This window comes from Amblyraja radiata, chromosome 1 (genome assembly GCF_010909765.2).
Source record: "Amblyraja radiata isolate CabotCenter1 chromosome 1, sAmbRad1.1.pri, whole genome shotgun sequence".
NCBI lineage: Eukaryota > Metazoa > Chordata > Chondrichthyes > Rajiformes > Rajidae > Amblyraja > Amblyraja radiata.
The window spans coordinates 74,817,002-74,831,658 of NC_045956.1; the positions used below are offsets into that span (position 1 = coordinate 74,817,002).

At 43.8% G+C, this 14,657-nt stretch overlaps 1 protein-coding gene across 6 annotated transcripts in view; it reads left to right on the plus strand.

Moving 5' to 3' along the window:
- Nucleotides 1-14,657, plus strand: part of ptpn13 (protein tyrosine phosphatase non-receptor type 13) — a 288,106-nt gene that overhangs the window by 198,503 nt on the left and 74,946 nt on the right. For all 6 annotated transcript variants that reach the window (XM_033024321.1, XM_033024313.1, XM_033024330.1 and 3 more), the window contains 2 exons: nucleotides 3,640-3,851; nucleotides 12,375-12,464. In XM_033024321.1, coding sequence (XP_032880212.1) covers nucleotides 3,640-3,851; nucleotides 12,375-12,464 — 302 coding nt within the window. The remainder of the gene's footprint in view (nucleotides 1-3,639; nucleotides 3,852-12,374; nucleotides 12,465-14,657) is intronic.

Sequence of the window (14,657 nt, forward strand, 5' to 3'; positions counted from 1 at the left end):
TCCCTTCAGCTCTCGCTTCTATCTGCCGTCATTTCTCCTCACTTTTGGAATTCTGAAGTAGGCTAAATGTCTCACACACTTATCCCGATTTCCATAATTATTTACAGGCAAAAATGGACAATTTCAGCGGGTTATAACGGGCCCGCTACGCTGGAAACAATGGTAAGTGCCTACCTGCAGTTCATCGCGTGTAATCCATTTGGAGTAGCGTAGCAACAGTACGGGTCATGGGTCGTGACCCGACTGCCGTGAAACCTCCCTATAAGAGTCAGGAAGTCATGTTCAGCTTTTTAGGACTTTAGTTGTGCTGCATTTGGAATATTGCGTGCAGTTCTGGACACCCCGATACAGGAAGGATGTGGAGGCTTTAGAGGGGGTGCAGAAGAGGTTTACCAGAATGCTGCCTGGATTAGAGGACATTTCCTGTATGGTGATGTTCGATTGCTGGATTATTTTCGCTGGAAAGTCATAGGTTGAGGGGTGACCTGATAGAAGTATATAAAATTACTAGACCAAGTGCAGACCCGTTGGGTCTGTTCCCCCAACGTGCGGTTGTGGGGGGGGGGGGGGGGGGGGGGAGGCGGCACGCAGCGTCACACACACTAACTATCCCCCCCCCCCGCACTCGCGCTAATTACCCCCTTGATATTATATTAATATTATTAATTTGCTCCTTTTACCCCATAACCACCCTATCTACTGACGCATAGCCCCCAACTTGCAGTCACATCTAGAGAGGGGCGGGGGGCGGGCGGGGGTAGAGAGTGAGGGCAGAGAGAGAAGGGGCAGAGACAGAGAGAGAGACAGAGACACAGAGAGAGGGCAAGAGGGATAGGGGGTAGAGAGGAGGGTAAGAGGGAGGGTGGGTGAGGGGGGAAAGGTGGGGGAGGAGGGGGGGAGAGAGAGGGTGAGAGTGAGGGGGTGAGAGAGGGGGTGCTAAGAGGGGGGGTGAGGTGGAGAGCAGGGAGGGGTAGGGAGGGTGAAGGGAAGAGGGTAGGGGGTGTGGAGGGAAGGGGGTTTAGGGGAGGGAGGGGGAGGGGAGAGAAGGGGGGAGGGAGGGGGAGAGAGGGGGAGAGAAGGGGGAGGGGGAGAGAGGGTGTGCTGAGAGGGGAGGGGGAGAGGTGGGGAGCGGGGAGGGAGGGGGTAGGGGTGTGTGGAGGGGAGGGGGTTTAGGGGAGGAATTGTGGGGGAGTGAAGGGGGGGGAGAGAGAGGGGGGGGAGAGGAGGGGAGAGGAGAGGGGGGGAGAGGAGAGGGGGGGAGAGGAGAGGGGGGAGGGGGAGGGAGAGGAGAGGGGGAGGGAGAGGAGAGGGGGGGGAGAGTAGAGGGGGGGAGGAGGGGAAGAGGAGAGGAAAGGGGGGGGAGGAAAGGGAGGGGGAGAACCTAAAAATAATTTTAGAACCAAAAAAGACACATTCTGCAAGCATTGGAGAACCAAAGAGACACTTTTTGCAAACATTTTAGAACCAATAAACACTTTTTGCAAACATTTTAGAGCCAATAGACACATTCTGCAAGCGTTTTAGAACCACTAAGGACACTTACATTTGAGTAGACATGTGTTCAGTGTTATTCACAGCTCAGAGAAATGTGACCCTCTGCCTTCCTCCAGCTTGCAGACACTGATTGAGGCACACCACTTCCTGGTTTTATAGTCCCTCCCCCCTGCCGCCAGCAGGGGCAACAGAGAGAATGGGGAATTTTGTAAAATCATTAATATCTCTGTCATTTTTCATCGACGGGAAAAATCCTCGGCACACATATGGCGGAGGGGGGCTCTGAGCAAGGTGTCGCAGCACAGATGGCCAAAACCGGTCAAGAACAGACTTTTAGTAATATAGATAGATGTGAGGCATAGATAGGGTAGACAGTCAGAACATTTTTTCCCAGGATAGAAATATCAAAGACCAGAGGGCATTACGTTGAAATGGTCAAAGTTTAAAGAAAATATACAGGGCAAGTTTTTTTACTCTGATTGGTGGTACCTGGAATGCACTGCCAGGGATGGTAGTGGAAGCAGATATGATAGGGGCATTTTAGAAGCTTTTAGATAGGCGCATGGATATGCTCGGGAATGTAGGGATATGGATCACGTGCAGGCAAAGGAGATTAGTTTAACTTGGCATCATGTTCGGCAAGAATATTATTATGAGCTGAAGGGCATGTTCCTGTGCTGTACATTTCTATGTTCTATGTCATACAATGACATTTGTGCTGGTTATGAAATGTACAGAAAGTGCAATGGACAAAGAGTCGGTGCAACGCCAAAATTCTGCCATAGTTTACTGGATGTGGCTTGTCTGAAGAAGAGTTTCGGCCCGAATCGTTGCCTATCTCCTTCGCTCCATAGATGCTACTGCACCCGCTGAGTTTCTCCAGCATTTTTGTGTACCTTGGCTTGTCTGAAGAGCAGTTTATGTTTGGGATCAAGGTGGAAATTAATTGAACAAAGTGTGGCTAAACTACTAAATTTGTAGTTAATGTTTATATTTGCTGAGGAAGGGATCTTTGTCAAACCCGCAGTAGTTAATGGGCTATTTGGATGGGGACACAAGAATGGGAACACAAGGGTAGAGAAATAGGATAGTTATTTGGTGAGATTGGTTATATCCTAGTTCATTTAACAGTGTAATCATAGAAATGTAACTGATACTGAGTGCAGTTTTAAAATCCTTTGAACCCAGAGGAATGGAGAAGAATGCAGATGAGCACAAAATTAATTTTAAACACATAAACGTTAATAGGGCTTCAGATTAAGTGTGTCATTTTAGACTATTGGTAAAATTGAAGGCCATATGAGGCAATGAATATAAAATTGACTGTGGAATATAAATGGCTGTGGTGAATGGTTGTTGTTAGACAAGATGGAAACGTACTGTGGTGCTACCTAGGATTCAGTTCCATTGGTTCATGGAAAGTAACATTTAAATCAATAAAGTATGATCTGTTGCATTTTAATGGAATGAAGGAATGAAATGTACTAAATGGTGCAATTTAGGAGTGGGTGCAAGAAAAGATAAATCTGGGAACTTTGCACACATTTTAAAGACAGCAGGATTTGTTAAAATATGGTTAACAGGATTCTTGTATTTTTAAGTATGGGGTAAATTTTCAAAAGCAAGGACATTACCATACATCTGTTTATAATGTTTAAGTCTGATCCACAGAAGTTAAGTATTCACTTTTGGACAACAGATGTTTTAAAGGAAAGTGTGTTTCATTTCACTCAGATCCAGAAGATACTCAACTAATTTCAGGGGTGAATAAATACTGTTAAGTAAATGATTTGAGGAAGCTTGGATTATTTTCCCTGGAGGAGGGATCATGGAGGGAAAATATGCAAGAACTATTTAAAATCAAATGTTTTTACAGGAAGATAAAAATAAATTGTTTCTGTTGTGTAGATGCTATGTAGAATATGTACATCTACTCCCGGCTTTCAAAAATCAGTTGCCACTGTATCTGAAGAAGCAGATTAAATGCTACTAATTCCCTCGACTGGGGACAGGCCAATTTACTTTATAGTAAAAAAATGTGGCTCTGTGAATGAGGTCCACCCTTTTTTAATATCAAGTTTCACCCAGAACTGATTTCAGAATCCATTTGAATATAAATAATTATGTTTCATTCACCTTTTACAGAAAATATATTTAAGGTCAAGTTATTGAAAGGTTCCTCAGGATTGGGTTTCAATTTTATTGAGTGCAATGAAGATGTTCCGGAATATTGCAGAAATGCAGTAAAAATAAAGAAACTATTTCCTGGACAGCCAGCGGCAGAGTGTGAGAAGATTAAAGTTGGAGACATCATACTAAAAGTGAATGACGTTCCTTTGAAAGGACTGTCAAAGCAGGTACATTAAAGTGGAAATAATGTTAATGTCATATCTATATCTATCATATCTTATCTATCTATCTATATCTATATAATATTAAAACTCTGTGGCTGTTGGCTGGCTGGCTGCTGGCTGGCTGGCTGCTGGATGGCTGTGTTTCTGCCTGACTTGTGGGTGCCAGCCTTTGATTCGTTGCTACACCAACACCAGACCCACAAACGGCCAGAACTTTTCATTCCAAGTATCCATTCCTGATTAAATTTCGTCTTGTTTATGTACACATTTTTAATAAAATCCTTCTCACCCCCCCTCCCACTCACTCATTTTGTCGCCTCCTGCTGGCCAGCGACCATAACGGCTGCTGGCGCCCGCATCTCGCCTCAAAGACGCCATTTAAAAACAGCCGCACTGCTGAGTACTGAACTGCTTGAGTTGGAGGACCACGTCTCCCGTGGGGGCTATGGGTAGGCACCGGCTGCATTGGGAGAGCAGACCCAATGGGTCTGCACTTGGTCTAGTATACTTTTAAAACTCTGTGGGTGTGTGGGTGTATGGCATTTTGCATTTGATTCGTTACTCCGCGCAAACCAGACGCATAAACGCCAACATTTTTACCATTTCGCTAACAATTTTACTTTTACATTCGCATATCCACTCCTTGGTCAATTATTTCCCCAAATATTGAGTAAAAATTATCACAAAACTCAAACAAAACTCAATTTTTAAGATCTGAACGGCTCTTACCAGATGTTGACGTCACAATGCCCACATGCCGACCAATCCAAGCCACTTCTCTCTCTCGCTTTATTTGACAGCCCGGCTATCCTCCACTCCCCACCTTCCCCCCCCCCCCCCTCCCCCCCCCCCTCCCCCACCCCCCGCCCGCTCCAAGTACGCTCGCGCCACACCTCCCGCATCTGAGCCTCACGACCAAACGTGGTCGCTTGAGGCTTACGGCCGCGCGGGGCCGGTCCCAATTCGAACCGCGGAGCCGTATGGTCCGGACATCATACTCACCAATCAGCTGGGCACGAGGCGGGCCGACTGAATTAGGACGTTGCACGGCGTCGGGCGGTGACGTCATCACGCAATGGCATGCCAGGCAGTGACGTCATCGCGCGATGCCACGCGCTAGGCATACGACATCAAGACGCTGCGTACAACTTCAACACGCTGCGTATGACATTAAGAGGCTGCGTACACCCTCAATGCACGCATGAGCCGACAGGCCGTTGGCACACGGGATTTTCGGACAGAGCAAGATTTTTGGAGCCCCGCGCGATGTCGGGACCAGCCCCGCAAGGCCGTTCCCCCCCTCCATGTCCCCTCCCCCCGGCCTCGGCGCAGAGGGAGAATAAGAAGGGATGAGACAAAGACTTAAGACTTTTGCCTTCCACCACAGTGAGGAGGTGCCTGGTGAACTCACTGTGGTGGATGTTAATTTGTGTTTATTGTGTGTTTTGTCATTTTTACTATATGTAGGACTGCAAGGCAACAAAATTTCATTCAGACCGCAAGGTCTGAATGACAATAAAGGCTACTTGACTTGACTTGACTTGAACAAGTTTTGTTCAGATTTATGTTATATTTTACAAGATATTGACATTTTAAACTTTAAAAAATCACTTTTCCATTTGCCGCGTTCGACGTCACAATGGGATCCTAAATCTCTTTTTTTTTTTAATCGCCATTTTTTTTTCACGTGTACCTGCCTGGCCTCACAACGTGGACCCAATGGCTCCACGGGTAAGTTTCCTTCTACTTTACAAACGCCTCCACGGGTCCTCTATTCATTTTATTAACGTTAACTTAATTTCAGCCATCACCCGCACAACTTTGAACGCGGCAGCCACGCATGCACAGTCTGGTGGAATATTGCGATGGGGAAACGGGACCCAATGGGTCCACCAGCCATCTAGTCTTTATCTAAAAGGCTTATGAATGGAATAAATAATTTGTTGCATATTCAATGAAGAAGTGTTTGGAGAAGCTATAACTTCTACTGTGTAATCTGATAACCGGAAACTGAAGAGGTCACGAGTGTTGGGGAAAGACACTGCACATGATCATTGCCAAGACTTGTGTAGAAAGGAACTACAGGTGCTGGTTTATACCGAAGATTGACAAAAAATTCTGGTGTAACTCAGAGGCTCATGCAGCATCTCTGGAAAAAAGAATAGGTGACATTTTGGTTCGGAACCCTTCTTCAGACATATTTTCTTCTTCTGTCTATCATTGCCAAGGCTTGACAGTTAAAATGTTTTTTGAAAAGAATTATCCATAGCTGCATTAACGTTTTTTTTTTAATATCTTTTGTAATCAGGGATTAGTGATAGTGCACAGTTTTAAAAAATGTAACAAAGATTTTATCGTTAAATAACCATATAACCATATAACAATTACAGCACGGAAACAGGCCATCTCGGCCCTACAAGTCCGTGCCGAACAACTTTTTTCCCTTAGTCCCACCTGCCTGCACTCATACCATAACCCTCCATTCCCTTCTCATCCATATGCCTATCCAATTTATTTTTAAATGATACCAACGAACCTGCCTCCACCACTTCCACTGGAAGCTCATTCCACACCGCTACCACTCTCTGAGTAAAGAAGTTCCCCCTCATGTTACCCCTAAACTTCTGTCCCTTAATTCTGAAGTCATGTCCTCTTGTTTGAATCTTCCCTATTCTCAAAAGGAAAAGCTTGTCCATATCAACTCTGTCTATCCCTCTCATCATTTTAAAGACCTCTATCAAGTCCTCCCTTAACCTTCTGCGCTCCAGAGAATAAAGACCTAACTTATTCAACCTTTCTCTGTAACTTAGTTGTTGAAACCCAGGCAACATTCTAGTAAATCTCCTCTGTACTCTCTCTATTTTGTTGACATCCTTCCTATAATTGGGCGACCAAAATTGTACACCATACTCCAGATTTGGTCTCACCAATGCCTTGTACAATTTTAACATTACATCCCAGCTTCTATACTCAATGCTCTGATTTATAAAGGCTAGCATACCAAAAGCTTTCTTTACCACCCTATCTATATGAGATTCCACCTTCAAGGAACTATGCACGGTTATTCCCAGAACCCTCTGTTCAACTGTATTCTTCAATTCCCTACCATTTACCATGTACGTCCTATTTTGATTTGTCCTGCCAAGGTGTAGCACCTCACATTTATCAGCATTAAACTCCATTTGGCATCTTTCAGCCCATTCTTCCAAATGGCCTAAATCACTCTGTAGAATTTGGAAATCCTCTTCATTATCCACAACACCCCCTATCTTGGTATCATCTGCATACTTACTAATCCAATTTACCACACCTTCATCCAGATCATTGATGTACCTGACAAACAACAAAGGACCCAACACAGATCCCTGAGGCACTCCACTAGTCACCTGCCTCCAACCCGACAAACAGCCATCCACCATTACCCTCTGGCTTCTCCCATTCAGCCACTGTTGAATCCATCTTGCTACTGCATTTATATCCAACAGTTGAACCTTCTTAACCAACCTTCCATGAGGAACCATGTCAAAGGCCTTACTAAAGTCCATATAGACAACATCCACTGCTTTACCCTCGTCAATTTCCCTAGTAACCGCTTCAAAAAATTCAAGAAGATTAGTCAAACATGACCTTCCAGGCACAAATCCATGTTGACTGTTCCTAATCAGACCCTGTTTATCCAGATGCTTATATATATTATCTCTAAGTATCTTTTCCATTAATTTGCCCACCACTGAAGTCAAACTAACAGGTCTAAGGTTTACTCTTGGAACCCTTTTTAAACAATGGAACAACATGCGCAGTACGCCAATCCTCGGGGACTATTCCCGTTTCTAATGACATTTGAAATATTTCTGTCATAGCCCCGGCTATTTCTACACTAACTTCCCTCAATGTCCTAGGGAATATCCTGTCAGGACCTGGAGACTTATCCACTTTTATATTTTTCAAAAGTGTCAGTACTTCTTTTACTTTGAAACTCATAGTATCCATAGCTACTGTACTAGTTTCCCTTACCTCACATAATTCAATATCCTTCTCCTTGGTGAATACCGAAGAAAATAAATTGTTCAATATCTCCCCCATCTCTTTTGGCTCTGCAGATAGCTGTCCACTCTGTCTCTCTAATGGACCAATTTTATCCCTCGTTATCCTTTTGCTATTAATATAGCTGTAGAAACCGTTTGGAACCTCATATCTTCTTTTAGCTTTTCTAATTTATTTCTTAAGATTCTTTTTACATTCCTTATACTCCTCAAGCACCTCATTTACTTCATGCTGCCTATAATTATTGTAGATCTCCCTCTTTTTCCGAACAAGATGTCCAATTTCCCTTGAAAACCAGGGCTCTTTCCAATTTTTACTTCCTTTCAACCGAACAGGAACATAAAGATTCTGTACTCTTAAAATTTCCCCTTTAAATGTCCTCTGTAAATCTCTTCTACATCTTTCCCATAAAACAAAATGTCCCAGTTCACTCTTTTTAAATCATTTTGCATCTCATCAAAGTTAGCCTTTCTCCAATCAAAAATCTCAACCCTAGGTCCAGTTCTGACCCTCTCCATAATTATATTGAAACTAATGGTATTGTGATCACTGGACCCGAAGTGCTCCCCAACGCATACCTCCGCCACCTGTCCCGTCTCATTTCCTAACAGGAGGTCCAGCACTGCCCCTCCTCTAGTAGGTACCTCTATGTATTGCTGCAAAAAACTATCCTGCACACATTTTACAAACTCCAAACCATCCAGCCCATTTACAGAATGTGTTTCCCAGTCTATGTGTGGAAAGTTGAAATCTCCCACAATCACTACCTTGTGCTTACTACTAATATCTGCTATCTGCTTACATATTTGCTCTTCCAATTCTCGATCCCCATTTGGCGGTCTATAATACACCCCTATAAGTGTTGCTACACCTTTCCCACTTCTCAGTTCCACCCAAATAGCCTCCCTAGATGAACCCTCCAACCTATCCTGCCAAAGCACTGCTGTAATATCTTCCCTGACTAGCAATGCAACACCTCCACCTCTTGCCCCTCCAATTCTATCACACCTGAAGCAACGAAATCCTGGAATATTTAGTTTCCAATCACAGCCCTCCTGCAACCATGTTTCACTGATCGCCACAACATCATACTTCCAGGTGTCTATCCAGACTCTAAGCTCATCCACCTTTCTTACAATGCTCCTAGCATTAAAATATGCACATTTAAGAAACCCCCCGCCTCTTATTCTCTGTTTATTTCCTTTTTTTTCTTTCTCCTCTTGTGTCCGAGTGCTTCCCTTTTTTGCTTCCTGCCTCCCATTCTGTCTACTAGCTTTCTCTATTTGAGTGCCTCGCCCCAACCATTCTAGTTTAAAGTCTCCCCAGTAGCCTTTGCAAATTTCCCCGCTAGGATGTTGGTCCCCCTCGGGTTCAAGTGCAACCCATCCTTTCTGTACAGGTCCCACCTTCCCCAAAAGAAGTCCCAATGATCCAGAAACTTGAATCCCTGCCCTCTGCACCAGTCTTTCAGCCACGCATTTATCCTCCACCTCGCTCCATTCCTACTCTCACTGTCGCGTGGCACAGGCAGTAATCCTGAGATTGTTACCTTTTTGGTCCTTTTCCTTAACTCTCCTCCCAACTCCCTAAATCCTCCCTTCAGGACCTCTTCCCTTTTTTTACCTATGTCATTGGTACCTATATGTACCACGACCTCAGGCTCCTCTCCCTCTGATTTCAGGATATCTTGGACGCGTTGAGACACGTCCGAGACCTTGGCACCAGGGAGGCAGACCACCATCCTGGTCTCCCGACTGCGTCCACAGAATCGCATATCCGACCCTCTAACAATAGTCCCCAATTACTATTGCCCTCTTCTTTTTTTCCCTACCTTTCGGAGCAACAGGGCCGGTCTCTGTGCTGGAGGCCCGTCCGCTGTCGCTACCCCCGGGCAAGCTGTCACCCCCATCCGTACTCAAACAGGAGTACTTATTTGCAAGGTGTACCGACATTGAAATACTCACTCGTCCCTGCCTCTGCCCCTTGCCCTTCCTTAGCGTGACCCACATGTCTCTCTCCCGTGGTTTTGGAGTGACCACCTCCCTATAACTCCCCTATATGACCTCCTCACTCTCCCTGACCAGACAGAGGTCATCGAGCTGCTGCTCCAGGATCCTAATACGGTCCCTTAGGAGCCCCATCTCGCTGCACCTGGTGCAGATGTGGACGTCTGGATGGCCATCCGACACCATGACCTCCCACATTTGACATCCAGAACAGTACACTGCTCTGGCTGTCATTCTCCCGCCTTACCCTGGATCCGATACAAGTATAATACAATAGAAACTGCTGGGAGAAATCAGCAGGTATCTGACACAAACAGCTGCTCCCTCTTGACCTTTAAACTGCACCTTTATTTTATAAACAAAAAGCACTGTACCTTTACTAAAGCACTGTACCCTTAGCCCACTGTACCCTTAGCCGACTGTACCCTTAGCTCACTGTGCCTTTACTAAAGCACTGTACCTTTAACCCACTGTACCCTTAGCTCACTGTACCTTTACTAAAGCACTGTACCTTTAGCCCACTGTACCTTTACTAAAGCACTGTACCTTTAGCCCACTGTACCCTTAGCTCACTGTACCTTTACTAAAGCACTGTACCTTTAACCAGAAAGCAGAAATGCTAACCTGAGGTTGCACCCAATCAGCTGCTTCCTCTAGTCTGCTTCCACCAATCAGCGACTTCCACCAGAACCCTCCCTATGGAGTGTGGAGCGTTACAGATTTCGGTAAAAGCCCTGACCCTCCTCCACTCGCTCCAACGGTTCCCGGGCCTCTGTGAAAGAAAGCCCCGCGCCCGATTTAAATACTCACAGCCCTGACCCTCCTCCACTCGCTCCAATGTTGTCTAAATCTGCTGAGAGTAGACAACATTGTGGATTTACACAACCTCATCAAAATCTAGCACCTCCAGCAGTTCCGCATTCCCTCTGCACTGCGCTGGAGTGTTAACCTATATTTTTGTGCTGAAGTCTCCAAAGTGAATCTCAAGCCCAGGACTATCAAACTCACTCTCAAGGAGTGACAGCCTGCGGCATGGGCAGATCTTACATCAAACGTGCAAGACATCATTTCTAGTGCCATTCAACACCATAATCATGCTGTGTGCAATCTCTGGGAAATAATGAGCCAAGGAAGGAGATGAATTACTGAATAATGAGAAGGTTCAGATGACATTCATAATAATAATTAACTTTAATCTGCCAAGTCAGAATAAGCCTATAAATTAAGCCTTTAAGTCTTTAAGTTTAGCATCCAGATTGTATAAATCCACATACAGAGGATGTACATATCGTGTTTGGACTTGTACGTCTGCTTGCAGAGGTTTATTAATGGAGACACTGTGTCACCTGTATGATGAATCTTGGGAAGTTCCTGGTCTCGAATCATTGGCAGAGGGTAAAACAAATCCTTGAAACTTTATGGAACTTCAGAGCAAATCTTAATTTGTGGAGAAAGGCATAATTGGCTTACAATGCTGCAATTTCGCACTCAAGATGCAAATCTGTTTAGTTATTGCAAAAGACCGTTCAGAAATTCATTTAATTACACTGAGTACTGGAGTAACTCAGCTGATCAAGCAGCATTTCTGGAGAACATGGAGAGGTAACATTTCAGGTCCCAAAATGTTACTTATCTCCCGAGATGCTGCCTGATCTGCTGAGTTACTCCAGTACTTTGTATCCTTTAGTATATTAACCACCATCTGCAGTTCTTTGTTTCTAAACTGAGCATTGTTAAGTTAAACAAAATGATTTATTGTCATTAATTTCTATCTCTTTTTATTGATAATAATGCCACAGGCTTTCAAAGTCCTGATTGCTGTACACCAGGAGTACTGTGTACATATCTGAGCACTAAACCTTCGGAATAGTAAGGTTCCCTCTAAAGGAGTTATCAAAATTATGCCTTGATTACAAAGAATTGTCGAATTATCTAGAATTTAGGAAATTATGGGAATGGTTTAATTGAGGATTTCAAGATTTTAAGGGGGACTAATTTCTGGCTGTGCACCACTATTTCCCCACTTGGGGAATTGAGGTCAAGAGGGATACGGTCTAAAAACCTTCAGGGATGATATTAGTAAATGTTTTCACATGTAGAGTGAGTGAAGTTTGGAACTCCCCTCTGCAAATGGTGCACCATTTTGTGTCTATTCTCAGTATTAATCATTATCTGCAGTTCCTTCCTACACACACTGATGTAAAATTAAGTGATGAAGAAAAAGTATTAGACTGTTAACCAAATGTTTTAAGGGAATGGGGAGAAGCTGCAAAATAGAGTTCGGTCACAGATGGGCAATGATTTATTTGAATGGCACTATAATGTTTATAACCACTAAATGGCCCTCGAATTCAGGGTTGTGGGGTGGGGTGGGGTAAGAGGTTGTGGGAGCACTGTTGTTTCCTACCTTTGGCCACATATTCGCCACTGTGTTCACAAAGTTATTGACAACATTTTTTTTCCTCCTCTTCTTCAGGAAATAGTGTCTGCCCTCAGGCGGACATCACCAGAGGTCACTCTGTTACTTTACAGGTGCGGTGCACTGCCCGATACTGACTCCTCTTTGGTGAGTTCCACTGTTAGGAATCCAACAGTTACAGACCAATTCAACCAAATATTTGCCCAATCCCATCCAACTTTGATTCGTCAGCACTGATTAAACTCAGAACCAGTCTTCAGGGTTGCCTGGTCAGACTAACTGAGGAGCAGAGTGAATGGTTATCTGAATGTGGTGATTAAGGAACAAAATACTTCTCCCAAACCCCACATTAAAAGAACTGATCACTTCTGCTCTTAATCCCTCAAAATTCATTCACCTAATCAATTTAACTGGGGTTTTGTGGCACTAACAGTTATTGAGTTTTGAATTTTATAACTAAAGATAAGATTTGATTTTACTCTCATATCATTCAGGTTTACAAGACAGATTTGGCAGAGAGGGGTGGTGCATGGAGATAGCTGGTGGCTCTCCAGTTCAGTGATCCAGGTCTAATTGTAACATAAGCGGCTGCCTGTACGGAGTCTGCACTTTCTCCATATGAGTGTCCTCCGAGTGCTCCAGTTTACTTCCAGGTGTCAAAGGGGAGTGGGATGGGAGGTTAAGTGGCCTCCATAACATGCCCCCTAGTGTGTAGATGATTTTTAAGGTTTGGAAGGTTGATGGGAATGTAGAGAAAATAAAATGGGTTAGGGAAGGATTTGTGTAAAAATAGGTGCATGCTGCTCAATGAAGACTCAATGGGCCAAAGGACACATTTCAGACTGAATGTTACTATGACTCTATAGCAATGTTATAGCATTAGCCATCTAATGATTAAGTAAAACGGAATAGAAACATTACATTTCTAACTTTTAGTAAAAGTGTATTTAAATTTAGTATCATTCATTCGTAGAAACCCAGCAATATGTTTAAAGCCATTATGATTCCCATTGGTAAAAAAATATTGATGTGAACAAAATAAATATTTATTTCATGTAGGCCTTTTAGAAAGGTATACATTATAATTATTTTCATTATAACCGTGTAATCCCAATTTAGTCAGCAAGCTGAACACAGTCTGTACACGTTTCTGCATGTCTACTAATGCTTAAATCTGAATCATTGCTAACCCCGCAGTTGTCTGTATGTTTTAACTGCACTTCTATAATCTATTGTGCTTTATTTTATACTGCACCTAGGAGCCATTGCATTCAATTTTATCTGTGCTAATAATTTTCATTAAAGCTCTGTGGAAGTCACTTTACTAGATCTGAGTTTGTGTTGACTTTGTGCCATTTTATTTTCTGCTCAACCACCATCATTATTTTTTTTTGATTTCTTTGTTCGACTAGTTGTTGAACCGGTAGCAGTTGATTGCTTTTAGGTGGGGTTTGCATTTTTGTCTCTGCCTGATAAATGAGCTGCTTTTGCATGCCTAGACATTCTGCAAGATGATGCTCGTCTTAGAATCGCATGCAATGTTCCAATTAAACGGGGCGTTTTCCTCCCTGCTGGTTGAAGGTTTAAAACCAGACAAATAATTAAAACAGCTTGGGGAGAAAGGGAGAAAATTGGAGACAAAACATCTGAAGGGTAGGTGAAGATAAGACACAAAAAGCTGGAGTAACTCAGCGGGGCAGGAGGCATCTCTGGAGAGAAGGAATGGGTGACGTCTCGGGTCGAGACCCTTCTTCAGACCATTCTTCAGTGTAGGTGAAGCAGGCATGGCCTGAAATTGCATGAAATTATATCAAAGCAGTTGTGTTAAAGGAGTGAGACTTCATGTGAGTGGCAAAGAGATGGTCTGTGGGACAGGGGCGAGTGAGTAGCAGATGAGAAATTAGGTGGGAGAAGGGTCCAGCACGTACAGAGAGTGAGAGATTAGAACTGTTGGATTGTGAAAATGGAAGTGTGCCTTGTTGGAGGGGTTTAGATGTATTTTTTCAATGTGTAAAAGGGGAGTTGGAGTCAACAAGAGAGCCAGAGACCTGCCTGTGGGGCTCAGTGGATCGCTCTTACAAATTGAAAATAATTCTGAAAAGCATTTTGTTTTTGAGTTGCGCAGTAGAATAATTGTGCTATGTGAAACGTTGCCCGTGTATATTACATTTAAATTGGGGGCTTCAATTGCTCTGAGCAGACTGTCATGTTAATGAAGCGTCCAGGTGTTCCGGGTGAAGTAATTGCATGCTGTTTTAAAGATAACCTTCTGCATGACAAGTTGAGTTTAGACAATCACCGTTAATGTTTAACTTCCTTCATCCCCACCCCCTTTTTCCT